The 23,093-nt window shown below is 36.1% G+C and overlaps 1 protein-coding gene across 3 annotated transcripts; it reads left to right on the plus strand.

Moving 5' to 3' along the window:
• Positions 1-5,564: 5,564 nt before the first annotated feature.
• Positions 5,565-15,524, plus strand: LOC105032080 (protein sym-1). 3 transcript variants are annotated; one of them, XM_019846170.2, is made up of 8 exons: positions 5,565-6,074; positions 6,847-6,934; positions 10,273-10,367; positions 10,565-10,637; positions 10,746-10,838; positions 10,926-11,012; positions 11,314-11,394; positions 15,316-15,524. In XM_019846170.2, the coding sequence occupies exons 1-7, from the start codon at positions 5,680-5,682 to the stop codon at positions 11,392-11,394; spliced, it is 912 nt and encodes a 303-aa protein (XP_019701729.1). In that variant the 5' UTR covers positions 5,565-5,679; the 3' UTR covers positions 15,316-15,524. The 3 variants fall into 3 exon arrangements, with proteins under 3 accessions (XP_019701729.1, XP_010904733.1, XP_010904732.1); XM_010906431.3 differs by lacking the exon at positions 15,316-15,524 and adding an exon at positions 14,875-15,013; XM_010906430.3 differs by lacking the exon at positions 15,316-15,524 and adding an exon at positions 14,212-14,502.
• The last annotated feature ends 7,569 nt before the right edge of the window (positions 15,525-23,093 follow it).

Raw genomic sequence — 23,093 nt, forward strand, 5'->3', positions numbered from 1 at the left:
GACAAAGCTTCGAGGCTATGCATCCACATGGTGGGATAAGGTGCAAGAGATGAGATTGTGAAAAGGGAAGCCTAAGATTGCTTCTTAGGAGAAGATGAAGGTAAGGTTACGTGAGAATTTCCTTCGTTCAAATTTTGGTCAGATTATTTTTATGTAATTCAACACTTTGCAGCAAGACAAGAGGAGCGTTATTGATTATATAGAAGAATTTTATAAGTTGATGGTCAGATGCAATATAGAAACAAAAGATCAACTTGTGGCCAGATATGTCAGTGGGCTGAAGTTACCTATTATAGATGAAGTGTAGTTGCAGCAGATATGGAGTTTGAATGATGTTTACCAATTAGCTCTAAAGGTGGAGACAAAACTCTTTAGACGTGGAGCAAGGAAGTATGCAGATGTTCAGAGCTTTTATCCCTTAAAAGTTAAATCTTCTAGCAAGAATGGTTCAAAAAAAGAAGGTAGCAATTCAATTCCAAATAGCCAAGCTAAGAGCAAATCCATTACTTGTTTCAAATGTGGTCAATCTGATCATTATATGAATGAGTGTCCAAAAAGCAAAAATGATGCTTGTGCGAATTTTGTGAATGAAGAAGATGAACAACAAGTTGAAGATGTCAAGCCAAAGTATGATAATAATGTTAAACAAGAATGAGAGGAGATTGAACCAGAACATGGAGAATGCTTGGTGATTCAGAAGGTTCTTATGATCCCAAAATAGAATAATGAATAAGACTAACTATGACATAACATCTTCAAAACCAGGTGTAGGGCCTACAGGAGAGTATGTTCCATAGTAATTGATGGAGGCTGTTTTGAAAACTTTATTTTTTAAGAGATGGTGGACAAGCTCAAACTCAACACCGTGCCACATCCTTATCCATATTTTGTCTCATGGATAAAGAAGGACAATGAGGTAAAAATTGATAAGAAATGTCTTATTTCATTTTCTATGGGTAAAAATTATCATGATGAAGTTTGGTGTGGTATTGCTCCTGTGGATATTGGACATATACTCTTGGGTAGATCTTGGCAATATGACAAAGATACGATATATAATAGCAGAAAGAACATGTATACATTCATTATTGGAAAAACTAAAATTATTCTTCTATCATGTAAAGACATATGTGTTTCCAAACCTTGTATAAAAAGGGAGGAAAATGCTTTACTTACCTTGTCATAGTTTGAGAAGGAGACCACCCATAATGATAAAATTTATATTTTCGTGGCTAAAGAACAAATATAGCCAATGAAAGTTTTAAAAAAGGTTTAGATTCTCTTAGAAGAATTTGGCGACATCATTCCAGATGAGCTACCTAGTGGTCTTCCTCCATTGAGGGATATCCAACATCAAATTGATCTGGTTCCAGAGACTGCTCCATCCAATAAAGCCCATTATCGGATGAGTTCAAAGGAGTACGAAGAATTTAATCGTCAGGTGTAGGACCTCTTGAACAGAGGCTGCATCAGGAAAAGTTTGAGTCCAGTTGCTGTTCCTGGCCTCTTAGCTCCAAAGAAAGATGGTTCTTGGCGTATGTGTGTTGATAGCTGAGCACTTAATTGAATCACCATCAAGTACAGATTTTCAGTTTCAAGAATTGATGATATGTTTGATATGCTTACTGGTACATAAGTATTTTCAAAAATTGATCTTAGAAGTGGCTATCACCAAATTCTAATCAAGCCTGGTGATGAATGGAAGATGGTGTTTAAGACACATGAAGGGCTGTTTGAGTGGCTTGTTGTGCCATTTAATCTATCCAATGCTTCCAATACCTTCATGAGGGTAATGAATCAAGCTCTTAGCTTTTTCATTGGATAGTTTGTTGTTATTTATTTTGATAATATTCTTTTTATAGTCAAAATTCATCTGACCATATTGAGCATTTGAGAGCTGTTCTTATGACTTTGAGGAGAGAGAAGCTTTATGTAAATCTCAAAAAGTATTCATTCTTGACCACTGGCCTAGTTTTTCTAGGCTTTGTTCTAACTCCTATAGGTGTGATGATGGATGAAGAAATGATTGAAGCTATTCAGGAATAATCTATTCCAAAGAATATACAACAAGTGAGGAGCTTTCATGGATTATCTTCATTCTATCGCCAATTCATTAAGGATTTCAGCATCATTGCAGCACCTTTGACTGATTATCTCAAAGAAGAATTTAAATGGATAGAGGAGGTAGAGAGAAGCTTTAATCTTGTTAAAAAGAAGCTATCCACAGTATCAGTATTTGTACTTTCAAATTTTGAAAAGATTTTTGAAGTTGATTGTGATGCTTCTTATGTTGGAATTGATGGAGTCCTTAGTCAAGAAGGTCATCCAATCGCCTTCTATAGTGAAAAGCTAAATGAGACAAAAAAAGAAGTATTCCATTTATGATGTTGAGCTTTATGTCATTATTCAAGCTCTTCATCATTGGAGGTCGTGTCTCATTCAAAGAAAGTTTATTCTTAACACTGATCATGAGGCTCTCAAATATGTTAATTCTCAAGCAAAGCTAAACAAAAAGCATGCTAGCTGGATCTCTTTCTTGCAAGAATATACGTTTATGTTGAGGCTTCAGAATGAAAGGTTGAATAAAATCACTGATGCTTTAAGTAGAATGATTTTTCTCTTAAATACGGTGATTGTGCAGCTGGAAGGAGTTGGGTTCATACGCGAATGGTATGCAAAGGATCCTGATTTCAAAGAAATTTACCAAAAGTGCAAAGAAGGCAGATATGAAGATTATTTATTGTATGATTATTTTCTGTTTAAGAGAATATATTTGTACACTCCAAGGTGTTCTTTCAGAGAATATGTTATTAAGGAGCTCTATTGTGGCAGACTTAGTGGCCATTTTGGTAGAGATAAAACTCTTTTGCTGGTTAAAGAAAAGTATTTTGATCAAATCTTTACCATGATGTTGCACAATTTGTGAAGAAGTGCCATATTTGCCAAACTTACAAAGGCCAAAGTCAAAATTCAGGTGCTTATATGCCATTGCCTATTCCTAATGCTCCTTGGGAGGATATTAGTATGAATTTTATGGTTGGTTTGTTGAAGACTTAAAGAAACATTGATTCTATTTTTGTAGTGGTTGATTGATTTTTCAAAATAGCTCACTTTATTCCTTCCAAGAAGATAATGGATGCTTCCTATGTTGTTGATCTTTATTTCAAAGAAGTGGTTAGACTCCATAGTTTTCCTAAGTTTATTACTTCTGATCGTGATACAAAATTTTTTAGTCATTTTTGGAGGAGCTTGTGAAAAAAATTGGCACTAATTATTCTATAGCAGTGTTTATCATCCTCAAACCAATGAGCAAATGGAGGTGGTTAATAGATCTTTGGAGAATTTGCTTCAAAGTCTTGCTTCAAAGAGGCCAAAGTAGTGAGATTTGGTTCTTTCCAGAGATGAGTTTGCTTATAATTCAACTGTAAATCGGTCTACAGAAATTTTTTTTTTTTGAAATTGTTAATGGACGAATTCCTACTCATTATCTTGATCTTGTCAGTACTCCTGCTTTTTGTAAAAAGGCTGATGATTTTTCCACCACTATGATAAGAATTCATGAAGAAGTGAGGAAGTAGCTTGAGGAAAGTAACAAGTCTTACAGAGAAGTAGCTGATGTTCATAAAAAAATTCAAATTTTCAAAGAAGATGATCTTGTATGGATTTATGTTAGGAATGAGAGGTTTCCTGCTAGTATATATAACAAGCTCAAAGAAAAGAAGATTGGCCCTTGTAAGATTTTGAAGAAGATTAACAATAATGCATACAAGGTTGAGCTGCCAGCACACATACATACCCATTCAACCTTCAATGTTCGTGATTTATTTGTTTACCATAGTGAAAACGATTCTGAACTCATAGATGAGTTCTTTTTACCAGGAGAGGATGATGTAGTGGCAAGCCAAGGGTCTCAAAATTTCATTTAAGTTTTCAAGTTCTAAGTTTCAAGTTCTAAGAAGTCAATCCTTGAAAAATGTAGTGGCAAGCCAAGGATCTCAAAATCTCATTCATAGTCAACTAAGTTCCAAGAAGACAATCCTTGGAGAAGAAGTTAAATCAAGAACCAAGAGACGGCTTGATGACTAAGAAATCAACATCGAAAGTTTTTTTTTTTATTTAAATTTTTATTTCTAATTTTATGAAGAATGTGCTGTTTAGACTATAAAAATCCTAGTACTAGAATAAAATGGGTAGGCTTGAATTAACTATCTTGAAAAAAATAATATCTGATATAGTTTATATTTTGTTATCCTTGTGAAATGGAATACATCACCCTTCGAGTTTTATTTATCCTTTTATTTCCTCCGTCATCAAAAAGTAATCAACATATTTATATTTTTTTTGGTAGAATTAACGTATTCATGTTTGACATGCCTTCTGTGAGCATAATATCATCAAGATAACTAGAATATATTATTTGTGCTAGGGGTATGATTGTTGAGTCTTGTTAGATTGAACTAAAGATCAATCCATCATAAACTTGAATGCAAAGAATAGAAAAAGAAAAATCCAATAATGAAAACCCAAATTTGAACTCTGTTGATGTTATTAAGGATTTGGATTTTTACTTGGATACGGCTATAGTTCTACTTCTCTCCTAATCAGTTTACGCTACAAGCGAGCCACTCACGTTATAAGTAAACATGCACTTTGGTGAATAGACATTATCGCAAACCATTAATAAGAAGACCCCACGACCCAAACATCAACTTAACAATGGCTCACTAAATTAGTCAATAAGAAGAGACGGCTAGAATTTTAAGCTCTAATATTTAGATTATCTTGGAATTCACCTATCCAACTCATATTTAACCCATTAAATATAAAAAATATCAATAAATAACATTTAGCATCTTGTTGTGGTGTAGAGAGGGCTTCTTTAGTCCCACATCGATTATAAGTTAAGAGGAAATATGGCTTATATGGATTGAAACATTCTCTCCCAACGTGAGGCATTTTTTAAAAGATAAAACCGTGAGGCTTTAAATGATCCAGGCCTATTGAAGTCTAAAGATCCACTGAAGCCTAAAGATGGTTATGAGTCAAAGCAGACAATACCTCACGTATGTGGAGGCGGAAGCATAAGCTAACTATCTTAGCCATTCGACCCCTGAGATGTCTTTTAAAGGATAAAACCGTAAGACTCTAAATGATAAAGACCCATTGAAGCCTAAAGGCTCACTGAAGCCTAAAAATGATCATGAGTCAAAGTGAACAATACCTCACATATGCGGAGATGGAGACATAAACCAACCATCTGAGTCATTCGACCCTTTAACTCATGACTACAACACATCTTATATTAGTTATACTGCAAATAATATATTTATTTATTAAATAATAAAATAAATTTTGAAAAAATAAAAATATATTAATTGTGACAGTTTTTGGTTGCCAGTTCATTGGTGGTTAGTGGTTATTCTGACCATAGTCATATCGTCGATGGCTGAAATAAACTTAACCCATAGGGCTCTTTCTTCTCCTATATCTAACCGGCCAGTTTAATAATTATTTGCTCGAATATTTATTCATTAGACCAAAAATCCCTTTACCCTTTTTTTTTTTTTTTTTGGTAAGAGGGATGGTTCCCTTTAAGCTGCATCCTTTGGCACCCATGACAGACTGGGAGGTACAAGACTTAAACCCCGGATCAAACCCCACCCTCCTCCTCCCGACGCGATGCTCCGCTGCGCTGCGAGAATGGCGGCAATCTTTCGGAAATCTCCGCTCCCGTTTGAAACCCTCTCTCTCCCCAACAAACCCATGTCTCGCCTCCCCAATCCGACCCCAATCTCTTCGATTTTGGGTCGGAGAAGCCATTCGGGCGTCCGATTTCCATGCTATTCCCTCCAATCCTTGCCCAATTCTACATCTGGTGGTGGTTTACGGGATATGGGTCGTCTTGGTTTTGGATTTGGGCCAAAAGATTTGGATTTTGTTCGGGTTCGAGTGGTTTCGGTTGGTGGTTCCGGTTCCACCGGTGAGGGTGGTGGCTATAGGGGGTGGGGGAATGGGGGCTCCGGTGGTGGGGCTGGTAATGAGAGGGGTGGGAATGATTGGTTCTTCTTCTCATGGTAATAAAAGTCTGATCTTTTTGTTACTTTCCCTCCTTTGTTAGTTTGTTAAGCTGTTTAGGATTTAATTTTGTTTTTGCCGGTTAATCTGTAATGTATGTTTATAGATTTGTGGAGTGCCTTTTTTTTCCTTTTGCTTCCAAAGACTGCTTCACCATCTTTCCCGCAGTTTTGTGTTATGAGAAATTTAGAAGTGGAAAAATAAGGGCTTTGATGGTCTGGCAGTAGGCATAATGCGTCTATGGCTTGGGTGGTCTATCTAATTGATATGAGGGTCTCTTCTGAAACTATACTCTTTTGAGCTTTCTACTTCGCAAAAAAATTATTGATTTTAACGGTTAAAGAAAGATTATGAAAGCCTTAGTAGACGTTGGAATGTCCTCAAGGAGATTTGTATCAGTGGCCATATGTGTGGATGTCATGTCATTTTATATCTTTGTCTGAAATTTTATAAATTGGTCACTTTTATCTCGTCTGCGTCATTGACTCATCTCTATATAGTTTTGTGGACTCAATTAATTCGTACACACACACACACACACGCACGCACGCACGCGCACGCACGCACGCACGCATAGAGAGAGAGAGAGAGAGAGAGAGTTCAACCATCCAGTTCATTAACACGAAAGTCTTTTAGCATATAAATTTACTAAGACCAAGTCGACACACTTTCTACTCTAATTATTTTTTTTTTGGGGGAAATTACTAGCCATTCACTTACAAATAGATAGAAAAAGTGCAGGTCATAACAGCTTTGTTTAAGTTTATTCAGGTACATGATGGCACTTGACAAATATCCAGTGACAACTAAAGCTATAACATCTGCATTTCTGACTCTCATTGGTGATTTAATTTGTCAGGTATTTTTCTCCTTTGCTAATGTCTCTAAATTGTTTAATAAGTTTTCCTTCCATCATTTGCTGGATACTAGCGATTCGTCCCCTCTTGCATTGCCCTCATGCATTTTTCTTGCCTTTGCTACTTAACTGATGTATATATTAAGAATAGGTTGTACATGATGTTGGTACAATGTCAATGTATCCATAATGATTTCTGATTATGATAATTCATTTGAGACATGCATGATTACCATCATAGTATTATTCATAGTTTTCAATTTCAAGAGCTAACATTTTGCATCTATTAACTTATATTATATTTTCATGTGACTAAAATTTGGCATACTTTTCTGTTTCATGCATTTTGCTTTTCCCAAATATCAGTATCTTGCATTTTCATTGAAAGACTGCTCCTCGGATTTTTAACAGATTATCTGGTCAGAATTTGTCATTTAATGTTATCAGATGAAACAACTGGAGGTTATTGGTTATATTTCCATTTTTTATTAAGATAATGAATATGTCCATCTTGGAAAAATTAAGTTGCTGTTAATGTACCATCCTATTTACCTTTTAGAATCCATCTTCAATGCTTTTAGACCTGAGCATGATGTCATATTTTAATAGAGCATGCTGAGCCAAAACGAATTTGATAATCACATTTATTTTGTCATGATAAGCTTTGTTATTAAATCGTATGGTAGGAGGTAACTTAAATATCTTGTGAATGATGTTTAGTATGATGCCTGATTTATGTGAGATAAGTTGTTGAACTGCTGATAACGGAATAGGCCTCTAGGTGCTAAAGAGTAAGAGAGGATTCTTGAGACAATTACTCAAGTCGGTTTTTTAAACTAATTTTAGACTTCATTGTAGAAATAAGCAATGGATGATGCACCTATGAATCTTTTGTATTGTCTTGGTATAATTGTTCTTTAGCAGCATTGAGGTATTGGTTCTTTGGATCAGTGGCAGCAACAAACCCTTATCCTTTTATTTATTTATTTATTTTTTGTCTGTTGGTGGCTTGAACATTAAAGATGCTTATGCAGGTAGTCACATTTTGCCCTTTTTTCTTATTAATTTCTACTAATACTTCGGTTTACCATTTAAAATGAATTTAATTAACTTTTCTACAGTCACAATACATGACTCATCGACAAATGCATAGATGTAGAAAGAAATGAATGAATTTAAGTCACCTTGAAATAAATCTATATGTTTTCTTATTCAGAAAAAATGGATTTGAAAAGGTCCAGTATAATTCAAATGAATTCAGCTTGTTATATGTCTATATTTCTGGGCCAATTCTGTTAATTTATGCTATTTATTCACTTGTTAATAATTATTTTTTCATATTAAAAATGCTTTTGACGAGCAAGAAGATAAAATAAATTATTCATATTTGATGTGTATCTTACTTGTTTGGTCAAGGCAAGAGCATATGATACCATTTTATGAAAGAGCAATCAATCATGTATTGTTCATAAATAGGAAATCTTTGCATTTTCAACAGTTTTAGTATTGGAGGTTATTTGTAGGTTTACGTAATGCTAGAGGCCCTAACAATTCACCTAAAGAGGTTGTTTTGGATATACATATATCCATGACATCCAAAGGCAGGAGCAAGCAAGCTATGGTCTTACTGAATTATAAAAGTGGCAAACTTTATATTTTTCTCAACAAATACTTAATATCTAAAATCATATAGGCAAAACAGCAGAGGAGAATCGATTTTTTTAATTTATAAGTATGTAATTGTCAAACAATCAAGCAAGGTACCCATGAAGGAGGGTGGAAGGGAAAGGGCTGAAGAAAGGAACAAGGATGGTCTGGAAAGTGCAGACATATGGGAGTCAATGTCGTGCAGATCAGAAAGTTGAATGTGCTTGAAATAAACGGAGAATTGCTGGCAAATAGAATCAGCAGTTCTCTTGTATGACAACCTTCAATAATAAACCACAAAGACAGCCAAGCTATCAGGATTCTTTGAATAGAGAAATTATAACATCTAACATAGTAGACTTCTGCAACTCCATATAATATTATGGTTGCTTAGGGTGAGGAACATAATGAAAGTAGATAACACATAAGAAACCTACCACAAAGAATCAAAATTCTCCGAAGAGAGAAATGCTGACATTGATTATACTAGATTTCTTTGCGTCAGTGTTTTTAGGATTTCATAGTGAGGAACATCATGGAAGTTGATGACACATAAGGATAGATCAATTTAGTGGAGGCGTTGGTCCTTGATCTTTCATGATGTTAAAAAATTATTAGATATGTCATTGTTTCTTTAAGTTTTTGGCTTCTTTTACATATCTTTTGCAGGATTGAAACTGAGCTATAATTTCTTGAAATATTCTAATAAGTTGGCCCTTTGTCTTATAACTTGTGCTTCCTAGTGGATATGTCCGCTTTTCATTTGTCTCTTGTCATCTGGCATTTTAATCCTACAGAAATTTTGTAGAGTTTTCCATGGTTGTGTGGATTTATACTGTATAGAACAAAGGAGAAAATTTCTTTCACCCACTTCTGTCTAGAATTAACAGTAGGCCTTTCTGTTGCCCAAAATTGTCCTTCAAAAAACAAAAGGGAAGGTAAAATGGTGCAAAAGCACCACCATTTCATCATTAAGTAATAATAAGAAAGGTGTCGGTGAAGTTCCTCAGAGGGGAAGAGGGGAAAAAACCAAAAGTGCAGAATGAAGAAAATAGGAAGGAAAAAAATAGAAATACAAAAATTAAAATAAGGAAAATAAATAGAAGACCAGACAAGGGGGAGGACAGCCCAAGGAGGCTCCAACAAAGAAGACCAGCCACTCAATCCAACTCTTAATGAGTGCAATCCAACTGAACTTGTTGGGTGAGACTCTACACATCAGGCCAACTGTCCTCCTCATCTTGTGTAAGATCTGAGCAAAGGTGATCATAACACAGCTGGCCCTGTGTGCCTGGTCTGTATCCCAAAAGTGTCTTTACCAAGAATTCTACATCAAGTCATTGTGGATTGACCTTTGCTTGACTCGTGAAGCTACCTCAGCAAACATGGAAGAAAGCCTGCATAACTAAATGCACTTATTCATTATAATGCATGCAAAAACATAAAGCAGATGTTAAAAAGGGTAACAAAACACTGACTAGATTGATGGATTACAGGGGAAGAAACTAAACAAGATGGAACATATAGTGATATTGGAGGGTGCCAAAGGGCCTTGGTAAAGCCTTTAAAAAAAAAAAAAGCATTTTGTTACTCTCATATTGCAAAAACATAAATGAGAGTGCTAGTTCTTGACTTCTGACTACATATTGATACGTCTTACTCCATAACTTACATCTGTTGTTTCATGTTGCCAGCTTTTGATCGATCAGGTGTCAAAATTGGATTTTAGGCGAACATTTGTGTTCACTCTTTTGGGACTTGTGTTGGTGGGTCCCACATTGCATTTTTGGTATTCATCTACAACTAAGGCTTTCTTCACTTTTGCAATATTCAGATTTATCTCATAGCCATTCTGGTATTGGTCTTGAGACAAACTTAGTTATTATTGCTTTTTCCTGCCTTGCTTATATAGCTGTTATTTGAAGGCTTCAGATCTGTTAATCTTATTCTAAAGTTGGTGTACTTAATTTGATGATTGATTTGCAGGTACTTGTATCTAAGTAGACTGGTGACGGTGCCTGGAGCATCAGGTGCATTCTTACGCCTTTTGCTTGATCAGGTAGGTGTTTGTCTTTCTTCCCAATAAGGTGCATTTGAATTTCGGTATGACTTACCTGAAACGGTAGGTGCATTCTGGATCTTATGATACCAACCACCTCTGGTGCAGTTTGTATTCTCTCCCATCTTCATAGGACTTGTCTTAACTTTACTTGTCACTTTAGAGGGAAGGCCTTCTCATATAAAGCCAAAGCTTCAGCAGGTGAAGTATTAATTATTTTAGTCTTCAAAGCAATTTGAACATTAGAAACTGATTTCTCTTTATTGCTTTCTACTTTGTTCTCTGTAGGAGTGGTTTTCATCAGTTGTAGCAAACTGGCAGTTGTGGATCCCTTTCCAATTTCTTAACTTTCGATTTGTTCCACAGAAGTTTCAGGTTTGATAGCTGACTCTGTTACATCATTACAATCTCAGGCTTTCTCATCTTTTCTTTTTCAAGTACAAACCTTTCCAGACAGGCATAAAATCCTACTTCCTAGACAGGCAATATTCACCTGGAATTCTTGAAACTTTCAGCATGCATGAATATTAGTCTATATTTGATTGGAAAACTATCTCAATTGTGAATGAAACTATACTAAATATAAGTTTTCTTAATTTTCATAATTATGCTTCCCCTTTTGAAGCTTCCTTTGTATTGTCTTTTCTTGCTGATATACTTATGATTTCAATGCCAGGTTCTTGCTGCGAACTTTGTGGCTCTTGCGTGGAATGTGATCCTGTCATTTAAAGCTCACAAAGAAGTTGTATTGAAATAGGTATCTGTTTTGCACCATTTCTAGTAACTGAGATACAAATTGGAAAAAATTCTTTTTTTTTTTTTTTTTTTGGGTTACAGCGCCCCCCCTCCCCCCACAAGAAAAAAAAAATATATTTTGAAGATACTGTTTACAGTAACAGTAGAGTCCAGATTAACCATAAAAGACGACCTGATTCCATTAGAACAGCGCATCAGTCTGTGAGACAGACTTACTAACTAAATGATATCCTCAATTTTCTTAGAATTAGTGAAGTTCGCTTTTCAGCATGGTAGACCGGTAGTACACTTAGGGAAGGCTATTGGGTCGGATATTGGTCGGATCAAAAAATTGTCAACTTGAACCCGATCTATTTATTAAACAGGTAACCCAACTTGACCCACTTAACCCATTTATTAAATGGGTTAAACAGGTTAAATGAATTTTTAAAGGGTTAAACGGGTTAAGTAGGTTAAATAGGTCAGGTTAAATGGATCAGAAATAGGTTAAACAGGTTAAACAAATCTTAAATAGGTTAAACGAGTTAAATGGGTTAAACAGGTTATCTGACTCAATTCAACATGAATATTAAACGGGTTAAATGGATTAAAGAGATCAAATATCTGAAATCCAAATCCAATTCAAATATTAAATGGGTTAAACAGATTGACTTATTTATGATCCGAATCTATTTAGCCTAAATCCAAACTTGTTTATGACGGATCAAACACAGGTGGGGTCGTATTTTGTGGGCCTTAGGTACACTCTATTTGTGGCAAATTAGATTCTATTTGGAGACTTGTTAACTAACAAGTTAGTTGGGATTTGTGTTTAGAATGCTGAAGGGTGAAGAAACAAAGCCTAAACCTATTGTCAAAGCATGTGAAATCTACTTAAGAGCTTACCTATTTCAATAGAATTATCTATATTAAAATAACATGGGCATTGATCGCTGGCATTCTCATCCTTTGGAGTTCTTATTTTAGAAAGTTTTGACATTTGATTCAATTTCTTTAATGCGATAATAAATAATTACCAAAAATTTCCATAAGTGAATTTGTAATTCTTGATTTCTCATAGAACAAGTTTTGTTCATCATGTGGACAACAGAAATGTCTTTTATTAAAAGTTCACTTGAGCTTAAGAGAAGTTTGCAGCCACAACTACCATTCTCTAGGGCTTTCTCTCCTGTGTCCACCTGAAGCTGTGCATCTTTTGAAGTTCTTTTCAGGTTGATGTGTGATAATGGTCCAGAAAATGTATGGGGAAAGGTAGTAAACGCACATGACTGTCTTCGTTCCAAAGAGCCACACGTTCTCAGAAATCACCTCAAAGAGAGTAATGTTATCTGAAATAGATTGTTCGTGATATTTCACTTTTTGGGAAGCATATAGGGATCAAAAGGACATAGCACTGAATTTTGACAAAGGAGTCAAGTCTATGCTTTGGTACATAGATGGAATAACAAAGATATCTCACAAGGGGGAAGATTAAAACATTACCACTTGAAAAAGATCTTCATTAATTCGGAGAAACAGGTATTTGTTGAATGAATTATGATAATACCTCACACCTTTTAGGATGTTTAGCTTGAATAATTCTTTAGGCTCTCTTTCTTGGTCTTATTTGTCAAAAGCTTTCTATTAAATATGCGGTTCATTGTGGAGCACAACATTAAGGACTGAGCAGAATTTATGATTGGCTGTTGTCCTGACACCATCCCTCTGGAAAATTGGTGCCAAATTTCTGCCAAATGGGGCCTGCCATTGAAATCATAAGGCTAGTTGACTGCCTTATTAGTCAATGTTTTAGCTCATGCAATCAACGAGCAGCCTTCTAGGATTCCCTTAGTCTTAAAAGGAGTCTAGACTGTGGGCAGATGATAACTATTAACAGATTTGAGTGTTTTCATCTTGAAGGCACATGCAAAATTCAAAATATGTCAGTCCCATATTTTTTCACATATAAGCCACACTTTCAAAGCAAACTTAGGGAGCTTCCCTCCCCAACTAGCATATTTGTTGCTCTTTTTGGAGCCTATTTGATTGCAAGTAGGAGTTAGAATTGAGTTTGGCAGATGTGACTTAAAAGAAATGAAGTTCCAGTATCAAGTGTTTGGTGTGGCAGAAGTAGGGTTCTGTACATAGAATGTCGTACCAGAACCGTCCGGTACATCCCTTACCATACCATGTTGGTCTGGTACCGGTATGATGTCTCATACCATACTAACACTCGGTACGCCATTTTGTAGCATACTAAACTATATATGCATACTACAATAGGATGGTAATGGTATGGGGTTTGGTATCAGAACGGCGAACCTTGGTTTTGTACGTGACAAATTGTATAATCAAATGTTGTGAAAGATGGTCCAGTTAAGATTCACATGCAATTACCATTGCACATATATTATGGCTCAAAAATGGTGATTGTAAAATCTAAACATGGGTTCTTTCAGATTTTTTAGTATCAATTTAGACTTTTTTTGTCAAAGACAAGAAATCAATGTTGCTCCCTAACACTTTGGAGGCATATGGGAGTCATGAGTTACTGTTTTTCTAAAACATCAGGATTCAAAAGTATCACTGTCACATGACTTATCTTTTGCACATACATATCATTTATTTGACCTCCATGAACTCGATTTCTATAACTTTTTTAACTGTAAAAAGTAAGAAAAAATTAGGAGTTATCAAGGAGATTAAAAATAATGAACATGTATATTTTTTGTATATTCATGGGATTTGGAGGTATTGCTGCTAAATCATTGTCTCAGACTTTCCAAAACATGAAATCATGCCATTGTGAAGATTATTTACCAATATACAACATGCACAGGTATTGATGGAGCTTGGATAGAGTGTTCAATGTATCATTAAGTATGATGCTTGACATGAATTTGATGTCGGTGAAACTAGTAACCAGCATGATCAGGCAGCTTCCTTGTCAAAAAAGAAGAGGGGGAACCCAATAACTGATGCATTGATTTCTTGTCCCAATAAATTGTAACTGACGCCTTGGTTGCAGGAAGGACAAAATTCCTATATTCAAACTGCTTTCATCTCTTTTGTACACTCTGAGAGATATTCCTGCTTCCAGTGAAGGCAAATTGCTGCCCATTGTTGCTTCTTTTGCCTGTGCTTTTGCTTTTTTCCCTTTTGTAGTCCATTTCACATTACGAGTTCATCAAAATAGAAAGTAATAAGAAGAGACTAGTTCTTTTAGTGCACAATTTTTGCTTTGGAAACGGGCAGCAGGCCGAAGTATATGCACAAGTCATCCGGTCCAATTCCAAAGACCAGTTTGGCATGTTCTAAAATTTTGCTACCTGTAGGACAAAATTTTTGTCTGATATCAAATAGCAATTTGCTTGGAAGCATATGTGGAAGCCAGTTGGCAAGTTTTAGTAAATTTCCTGTCTGACGCTTATAGTTTGGCAGGATGAAACTTGGTCTCTGTGTTAGCATCATAAAACAGGATTTTTTTGAACTTATTTTGCAGAAACAGAAGGATGGTTCTCTGAATCTGTCAATCGAGTGGAAATTTAAACTGAGACAGGTTCACTGTCAGCAAAATTAGCTGACTGGGAGAAGATAAAATTGGCCATCTGGCTTTTTTTTTTTTTTTGGTAAAAGGCCATCTGGCTTTGAAGCATAAGGTCAAGGTCCATCTCAGTCATTTTGATGGGTACTTTAATTCTTTCTTAGCCAAAACTATGGTTCTCTTTGTATTTTATGATTTCTGTAGCTGATATAACTGTAGATTGTTACCTTCAGATACTTGCAGCTGATGTACTGGCTATCTATGCCAAACTAGTTTAAGATTGTCTTTTCCTGATGTATACGAATTTTAGTCCAATATTGGAATCTAATGCTGGCTGGTTCACGGTACAAAGCTACCACCACATGGTCGGGAGGGTAACCTATGTTTTTGTATGAATAGGTTTGTCTATTTTATGGCTCCTGGAGATAAATATTACTAAGTGAGAAACATGGTGTCATGGTCATAGTCTCTTGGTGATCAAGTTACAAAGTTGGGAGGGCAGAGGTCTACGTTGAACTTCATCTTATCCAATCACAAGTTGGATGCTTTTCAACTTCATTCAGCACATTCTCGAGCCCGCTGCGTGTTTTGCTATTCCTTAGCATATTTGTACAACCTCTTGATCATGTTGTGTTGTTTCTAATTTGTCAAGGCCGGTCGTTTGAGATGGCTAAATGCCAGAGCGGTTGTCATCTGCAGTATGTTTTGGAACATTTTGTGGCTTTGAGATTTGGAGGATATATCCTACATCAGCAACATGTATATAAATTGGTTGAAATTGATGTCCTCGAGCTATGGTTGCAAGGGAGATGGTTTTTCTTTATTTATGATATGGAATTCTACTTTTCTAGAGGTTGAGGGTTGTATTTGCAGTCATTAAAAATAATTTTGGATCTAAAAGCAAAAATTTGAATTAGACGAAAAATCATTTTTTAATTTTATTTTAAATTTTTATTTAGTGCAATTATATTACTAAATTTTTAAATTTTTTAAATTTAGATTCTGATTGTGATTTTGGTTGGTTTTCCACGATGGAGTTATGACATGATTTATTTATATAGTAAAATTTTGTTTATGTAGTAAAAAATGATGATGAGTCAGAATGATGGTTTTTATTCTTCAAATTAAATTTTTTTTTAGTTAGAATTTTGATTCATTTTGATAAAAAGCTCTCTCATCCTCTTGGCATTTGAACATTGGCGACGATCTTAACAGAGGTGGTGTTGGCCTTCGGCGACGAGCATCGGATCTTTGATTTTGGAGATGTAGCTAATGTTTTTAGTTTGTATTAAATTATATCATATATATATATATATATATTATGATTTTAGATATATTGTATCTATAATTTCTAATTCTTACATTATAGATTTTTTAGCTAATTTGAAAACTAATGCAAAGATTGTTTTAGTATCAAATATTAAAATGATTTTGAGCAGAAATTGACCCAAAGCATTAATGAGAGGTGAGTAAAATGGTGAAGCTGGGATGAAAGGAGGTTAGAGTAAATAGAATTGTATTAGCTTTGCTCTTTATCAATTTAAATTAAAATCTCTTTTTTCTATTTCAAGGAGGTGGAAAAGAGAGATGATAGAAGTTCAAAAAAAAAAGGGATATTTTTCATCTTTCTATTAATAGAAATTCTAGATGGAAGAAAATAGAAAAAAAGAGAGAATTTTTAGAATTTTTTTTTAATCAATAAAAAAAGGTCACGTAAACGGGCCGCATGTATTATATGACAACCTAATTACGGCAGGCTGATGGAAATTATAATTAGGATGTGAATTAAAGAAATCTGAAAGTTTGATAATTTGATTTTACTAAATAAAAATTTAGGATAAAATTAAAAATTTTTAAAAAAATTAAATTTTTTTGTATAATTAAGTCAAAGTAAAGATATATAACACCTTGCAAATTTTTGAGAATGTAAGAGGATTATGTTCACAAGATTAATGATAGGTTCACTCAAAATCATCTCAAACACAATCCCAAGGTTTGCCATTTGTGGCACTACACTGCGTTCAGATGGATACAATGATGCTACGGGCTATTGTCACATGAATCCACATATCAGTTATGAAATGGGAATCAATAAAATACTTCAAAGTTTTGCTCTGAATTGTAACCATGAAATCCATGCAACCGTCAAAATTGTAAATTATAAATTTTTACGACAGGAAGAACTATTCGTGTTCTTGTTTGGCTGTTGTAGATTTGTCCTCCAAATTCTTCAAAAACAAAATTGTCTTCAAAATTTTAATATCTTAATCAAGTAAAACGGTATAATCATGACTTGGAAATCGATGATGCTATTGCTTATCCACCAATTCTTTGCAATATGCCCCACACAAGTTGTGCTTGACTAATGAAGGCCCAAAAAGGCAAGAGAGGGATGTGCAATGTCGTTATTCCTGCTAATCAAGGTTTAGGATGCCATAATCTACCTTCTATATCCTATGTTTCTCCTTGTCTCCTCTCCTGGTCCCATTTCATTCACATTAAATTTCTTGTTTGGTAAGGAAAATTAAATGATACTTCTCATGTGAAGAAAATTGTATTGTGTGTACAAACAAACATCACATAATTATATCATGATCCGATTCGAGGACATAACAAGTACGGTAAAATCATCAGCAAAATAGAATTTAGATATCCAATCCACCATTTTGTTGCGAAATAGCATATCAAGGTTACCTTCCAGTCCACCTCGATGGAGTAATTGTACCTAGACTAATCTGGGCTAACAGAGAATTAGGATTATCCATGTATCTTGGATATGTCCAACTTCTAGTTTGTCAAGAGGTTGCACCAAGATAAACATGGAGTAGTGTTGCTGCAAGGTTTTGGAGGAGAGATGAAGAAGTCGATTTTGAATCGAACTGGAGTGCTGAAGAGGATCAAGTCGACAAAATCCATAGGTGATTCTATAAAAGAAGTCCTAAAATCAGTAGGAAACTTTTCGATTTAGGATCTTCTGATGCTTAAGCCTGTCGGGACTTTGAGAACAAATAGTGAAAAATAGAAAAGTAGAGAGTAATGAGTATAAATTGGAATAGAGAGATCTCAGATTTTCTTCAATGAAGGAATTGGAGAGAGTTTAGTAGAGTTTGCACTCTGTGAGTTCTGATTTATGACTTACCTCTCGAAGAGTAACCTGCCTTCTTTTATATAGGGGAGGTCAATTAGCTGTTAAGCCATAGAGAGCATTTATTAGGCAGTTAGTAACTACTTGATTTGGAAGATCTATTTGTTAGACCATTAATTTGTTATAACATAATAGCCAATTGTAGGGAGATCGTGGATTGCTCACCCCATGTAGAGAGTGTTTGTAACATAGCTGAAAGATAGTTGCAATATGATTGGAAGATAATTGACTTGAAGTCTTACTGGTTGAGTGAGAGGTTGGCTAAAACTGATATTCCACTAATATAAATTGAGTAGGTCAACTATCATAGCATCAAGTCGGTAATTAACCGATTTGATTTAGTATAGTGCTGACGAGAGATATTTGACTTGCAGATCGATATGAGGCTAATATCTTCTGATGTTGCCATATGTCAGAGGTTGGTCTTCTGATGAGTCTAGCTATTAGCTTTGTGATGAGGTTGGCCTTTTGATGAGCTCGACCATCTGATGAGGTCAGCTTACTGATGAGATTAGCTTCTTAGTGAGGTCGGCCTTCTAATGAGATCGACTTTTTGAAGAGATCAGCCATCTGTCGACCTTCTGATGAGGTCAATCATTTGATGAGGTCGGCTTTTTGATGCGATTAGCTTTTTGATGAGGTCGGCTATCGGTCTTCTGATGAGATCGATCTTTTGATGAGCTTGACTTCTGATGAGCTCGATTTTCTGATGAGGTTGTCCTTCTAATAAGGTTAATCTTCTGATGAGATCTACAATCAAGGCTCGTATCGGTATTCTTATCAACCCGAGAGCTCTTGAATCCTAAGGACATTGACTGAGGTGATATGACCCCACAATACTTGTCCCCTACTTCTAAGTCCGCAGAGGTTCTTCGGATGAAAAAAATAGTCCATGAAAAAAGTCCTCAACTTGTCTGAGATGATGAATTTGTGCCATTTTGTTCTTCGAGTGAACCACTGCATCCCTTCGATTAAGTTTTCAATATAGATTACTGATGTGTATTCGTCGATGGCTTCTTCTACATCAGATCTTATAGAGGATTTTTGGACAACTAGAGAATTTTTGGACAACCTCGAATCTTATCAAGGTTGGCTTTTTTTCACCTCGGATCTTATTAAGTTGACCTCGATTTTTGCCAAGAATTTTTGGATGATTGACTTTCTTCACCTAAGATCTTGTCATGGTGACCCCGGTTCTGCCAATGATTTTTGGATAACCTCGGATCTTATCTTGGTTACTTTTTTTTACCTCAGATCTTGTCGAGATGACCTCGATTCTTACCAAAGATTTTTGGACAACCTCGAACCTTGTCAAGGTTGGCTTTCTTCACCTCAGATCTTGTCGAGGCAATCTCAGATCTTGTCAAGAATATATATATATATATATAGAGGTAGACTAAGCTACGATCGATCGAATCCCAACTTCCATCCGATTGGATCCCCCTCCATTAGATCGGCGTGCATCTCAAAGCTTTTTTTATAAGCTAATGGAGGAATTCAGAGGGCGTTAGCTGAGCTGGTGTGTTAAAAAAAAATAGCATTCAATGGGACACGACGCGATGTAAGGCCAGCGTGCGTGATCGTCATCATCTCCTCCTTCGAAGTTTTTTGATAAACCCCCCACCTACCTTCTCTCTTCTTCTTTTTCTCCCCCCACTCACGGTCGCTGTCTTCTAGTAACCCCCTCTCCACCCGTGCCTCCTCTCTTCTTCTCTTTCCCCCCACTCACAACTGTCGTCTTTCAGTAACCACTCCCCACCCGTGCCTCCTCTCTTCTTCTCTCTGTCCCACAGTCACCACCGTCTCATCTCCTCCCAAGTCGAGTTTTCCACCCCGCGGCTGCCATCTCCTCTCCTCCCAAACCCCCCACTAACTATTAGTGAATATTTTTTTCAAAAATTTGTATTCTCATTGTTTCTCATTGTTGTTTCTCATTATTTGTATTTATATTGAGAGGATAAATACAAACTGCAAATAATCCTGGGTAGGATAAATACTCCATCCATGATTAACAACAAGAGAGGAGGATAAACACTAAGTCCTACAAAAATAAACACAAACTATCAGAGGATAAATATAAATTTTAAATAATAAATAGAAACTATGAATAATAAACACAAACAGACTATGAATAAACACAAACTCCATGAAGATAAACAGAAATCGTGAATAATAAACACAAACTTCATATCGATAAATAAAAACTTCTTAGGATAAATACAAACTCGAGATTCCAAAGTTAAGTGATCCTAAGGTCCACCCATAATAAACAACAATAAGAGAGGAAGAGAGGAGGATAAACACTAAGTTCTACGAAAATAAACACAAACTATCAGAGAATAAACACAAACTCTAAATAATAAATAAAAATTATAAATAATAAATCTAAACTCTATGTAGATAGATAAAAACTGCGAATAATACATGCAAACTCTATACCAATAAATAAAAATTTTTCAGGATAAACACAAACTCGGATTGAGCTTTGATTGGAGTCTGTGTTTATTATTTAGAGTTTGTGTTTATTCTCCGATAGTTTGTATTTATTTTTATAGGACTTAGTATTTATCTTTCTTCCTCTCTTGTTATTTATTGTGGTGGATCAGGACCACTCGATGAGTTTGTATTTATCATGAAGAGTTTCTATTTATCGGTACAAAATTTGTATTTATCATTCATAGTTTTTGTTTATTATTTAAAATTTATATTTATTATTCATAATTTTTATTTATTATTTAAAGTTTGTATTTATCTTTAGATAGTTTGTGTTTATTTGGGTAGGATTTAGTATTTATCATCATCTCTTGTATTTTATCCTAGATGGACTATTTGATCACTCAACTTTTGAACCCCGAGTTTGTGCTTATCCTGAGAAATTTTTGTTTATTAATACGAAGTTTGCATTTATTATTCATAATTTCTGTTTATCTACACAAAGATCTGAATTATGACCTAACCCGAAGAGCCTGCGTTGCGACTCTAATAAATTTTTTGGTGAGGTCTGTGATGGTAGTGGAGGGCACGGACTAGTATAAATATTATATTTATCTTAGAAAGTTTCTAATTTATCGGCACTTTATTACGCAAATTGCTATCATCTATCATCATGACAGATTTCGGACAACTTTTAGAGCTGTGCATGGGCCCCTTTAGCCTTCGTGAACATTTTTTGTTGTCTCTACGGAACAGAGGACCCACGTTCTCTTTTTCCTCCTTCTTCATTCATGGAATAAAGTTAATAAATCAATAAAATTTAAGCTTAAAATTGGAGAGATTGATGAAGAAAGCAGAAAAGATTCATGAAGGTGCCTTTAGGCACCTCCTCTCTTCATCGCGTGTAGGCACCTACATGTGAATTGTAGGCGCCTACAATTCACATGTAGGTGCCTACAATTCATGTAGGCACCTACATGCAAAGGAGACTACCGGAGGGGCGGCGGGCCAGCGGCAGCACAGTCAAGCCTGACGGATGTGCGAGTGCCTTGTTTAAGAGCATATAGCACCTACATGTAAATTGTAGGCGCCTACAATTAAATTGTAAATGCCTCTAATTCAATTATAGGCACTTATAATTCATGTAGGTGCCTACATGTGGAGGAGGCTGCTGATGGAGCGGTGGAGGCCAGCGGTGGTGCAGCCAGACCCGACGGATGTGCGAGCACTTCGTCTAGGAGCATGTAGTGCCTACATATGAATTGTAGGTGCCTACATGTGAATTGTAAGTGCCTATAATTGAATTGCACATGTAGGCACTTACATGCAGAGGAGGCCGCCGACGGGGCGGCGGAGGCTGAGACGGGCCGACGGAGGTCGGTGGCTGGTTGAGGACGTGCGAGCACCTCGTTTAGGAGCATGTAGCATCTATATGTGAATTGTAGGTGCCTACAATTCAATTATAGGCGCCTACATATGAATTGTAGGTACCTATAATTCATATGTAGGTGTCTACAATTGCCTACAATTCACGTGCCTACATGCTCCATGTAGGTGAGGTGCGTGCATCTATCAGACTTGGCTGCAGCGCCGTCCAGTCACATCCTGTGGGCCATGTCTCCTGCTTCAACTTCTCTTGCACGTATCTTCACCATCTGGACTTTGTTGGGGATGTTCTTGATTCGTTGGACTTCGTTCATCATCCTGAATCTCGTTCTAGGCTTATTGTGGACCGAATCTTTTAGGTGAGGAAAGCACGGAGTCGAGGGGTGGAGGGCGGGGTGGTGGGGCGGGCGCCTGGGGGAGGGGGGACCACGGACAGGCGTGGGGCTGGGGGGATGGCATGGAGGAGCAGTGAAACCGCAGGTGGCACAGAATGGGGTGGGTGGGGGTGGCCATAAGAAGAGGAAGACGGAGGATTCAAGGGGGGAACCCGGAGGGGGTGGGTGCGGACTGGCCGCGTTTCTCGATCGTATTTTTTTTATGGTGAATAAAGGCACCTTCATGTTTTATGAAGGTGTCTTCAGCATTGTAGCATAATGAAAGGGGGAGGGTGGCATCGCGTCGCAGTCAATGCTTCTTTCTCCATCACATCTCTCTTTTTTTTAAAACAATGTCAGATCAGCTAACGAGCAAGAAAGTCCTTCATTTGCTTTTTAGGGAGTCTTAGAGATGAGCACCGATCCAACAGTCAGAGAGTTGATCGGATATAGGCTGGGATCTGATCGATTGGAGCCTAGTCTACCCCCCTCTCTCTCTATATATATATATTGGTCTGTCCGACCTCACATAGCCCGATCTAAGTTTAATTATCCTATGTAGGACATAGATAATTATATTTATAATGAACATTATCTGACTTTGGTTGGATCAATCATGAAGCCGATGTGGCTTAATATAATAAGTAGACTTCAGAATATTAAAATGATATGATTTTAAGAATTAGATCCATTAATTAAGAACAAATCAATCTTAATAAATTGAATATAATAGAGGTTTAAGAAATACCTATCCGATGTCGTCATAGGCAGATCGAGTCTCCCATGCATCAGAAGTTTCATTTTGAGATATTTCATCTCCTTCTCTTTCAAGAGCATAT

The sequence above is a fragment of the Elaeis guineensis genome, chromosome 10, assembly GCF_000442705.2.
Source record: "Elaeis guineensis isolate ETL-2024a chromosome 10, EG11, whole genome shotgun sequence".
Lineage (NCBI taxonomy): Eukaryota > Viridiplantae > Streptophyta > Magnoliopsida > Arecales > Arecaceae > Elaeis > Elaeis guineensis.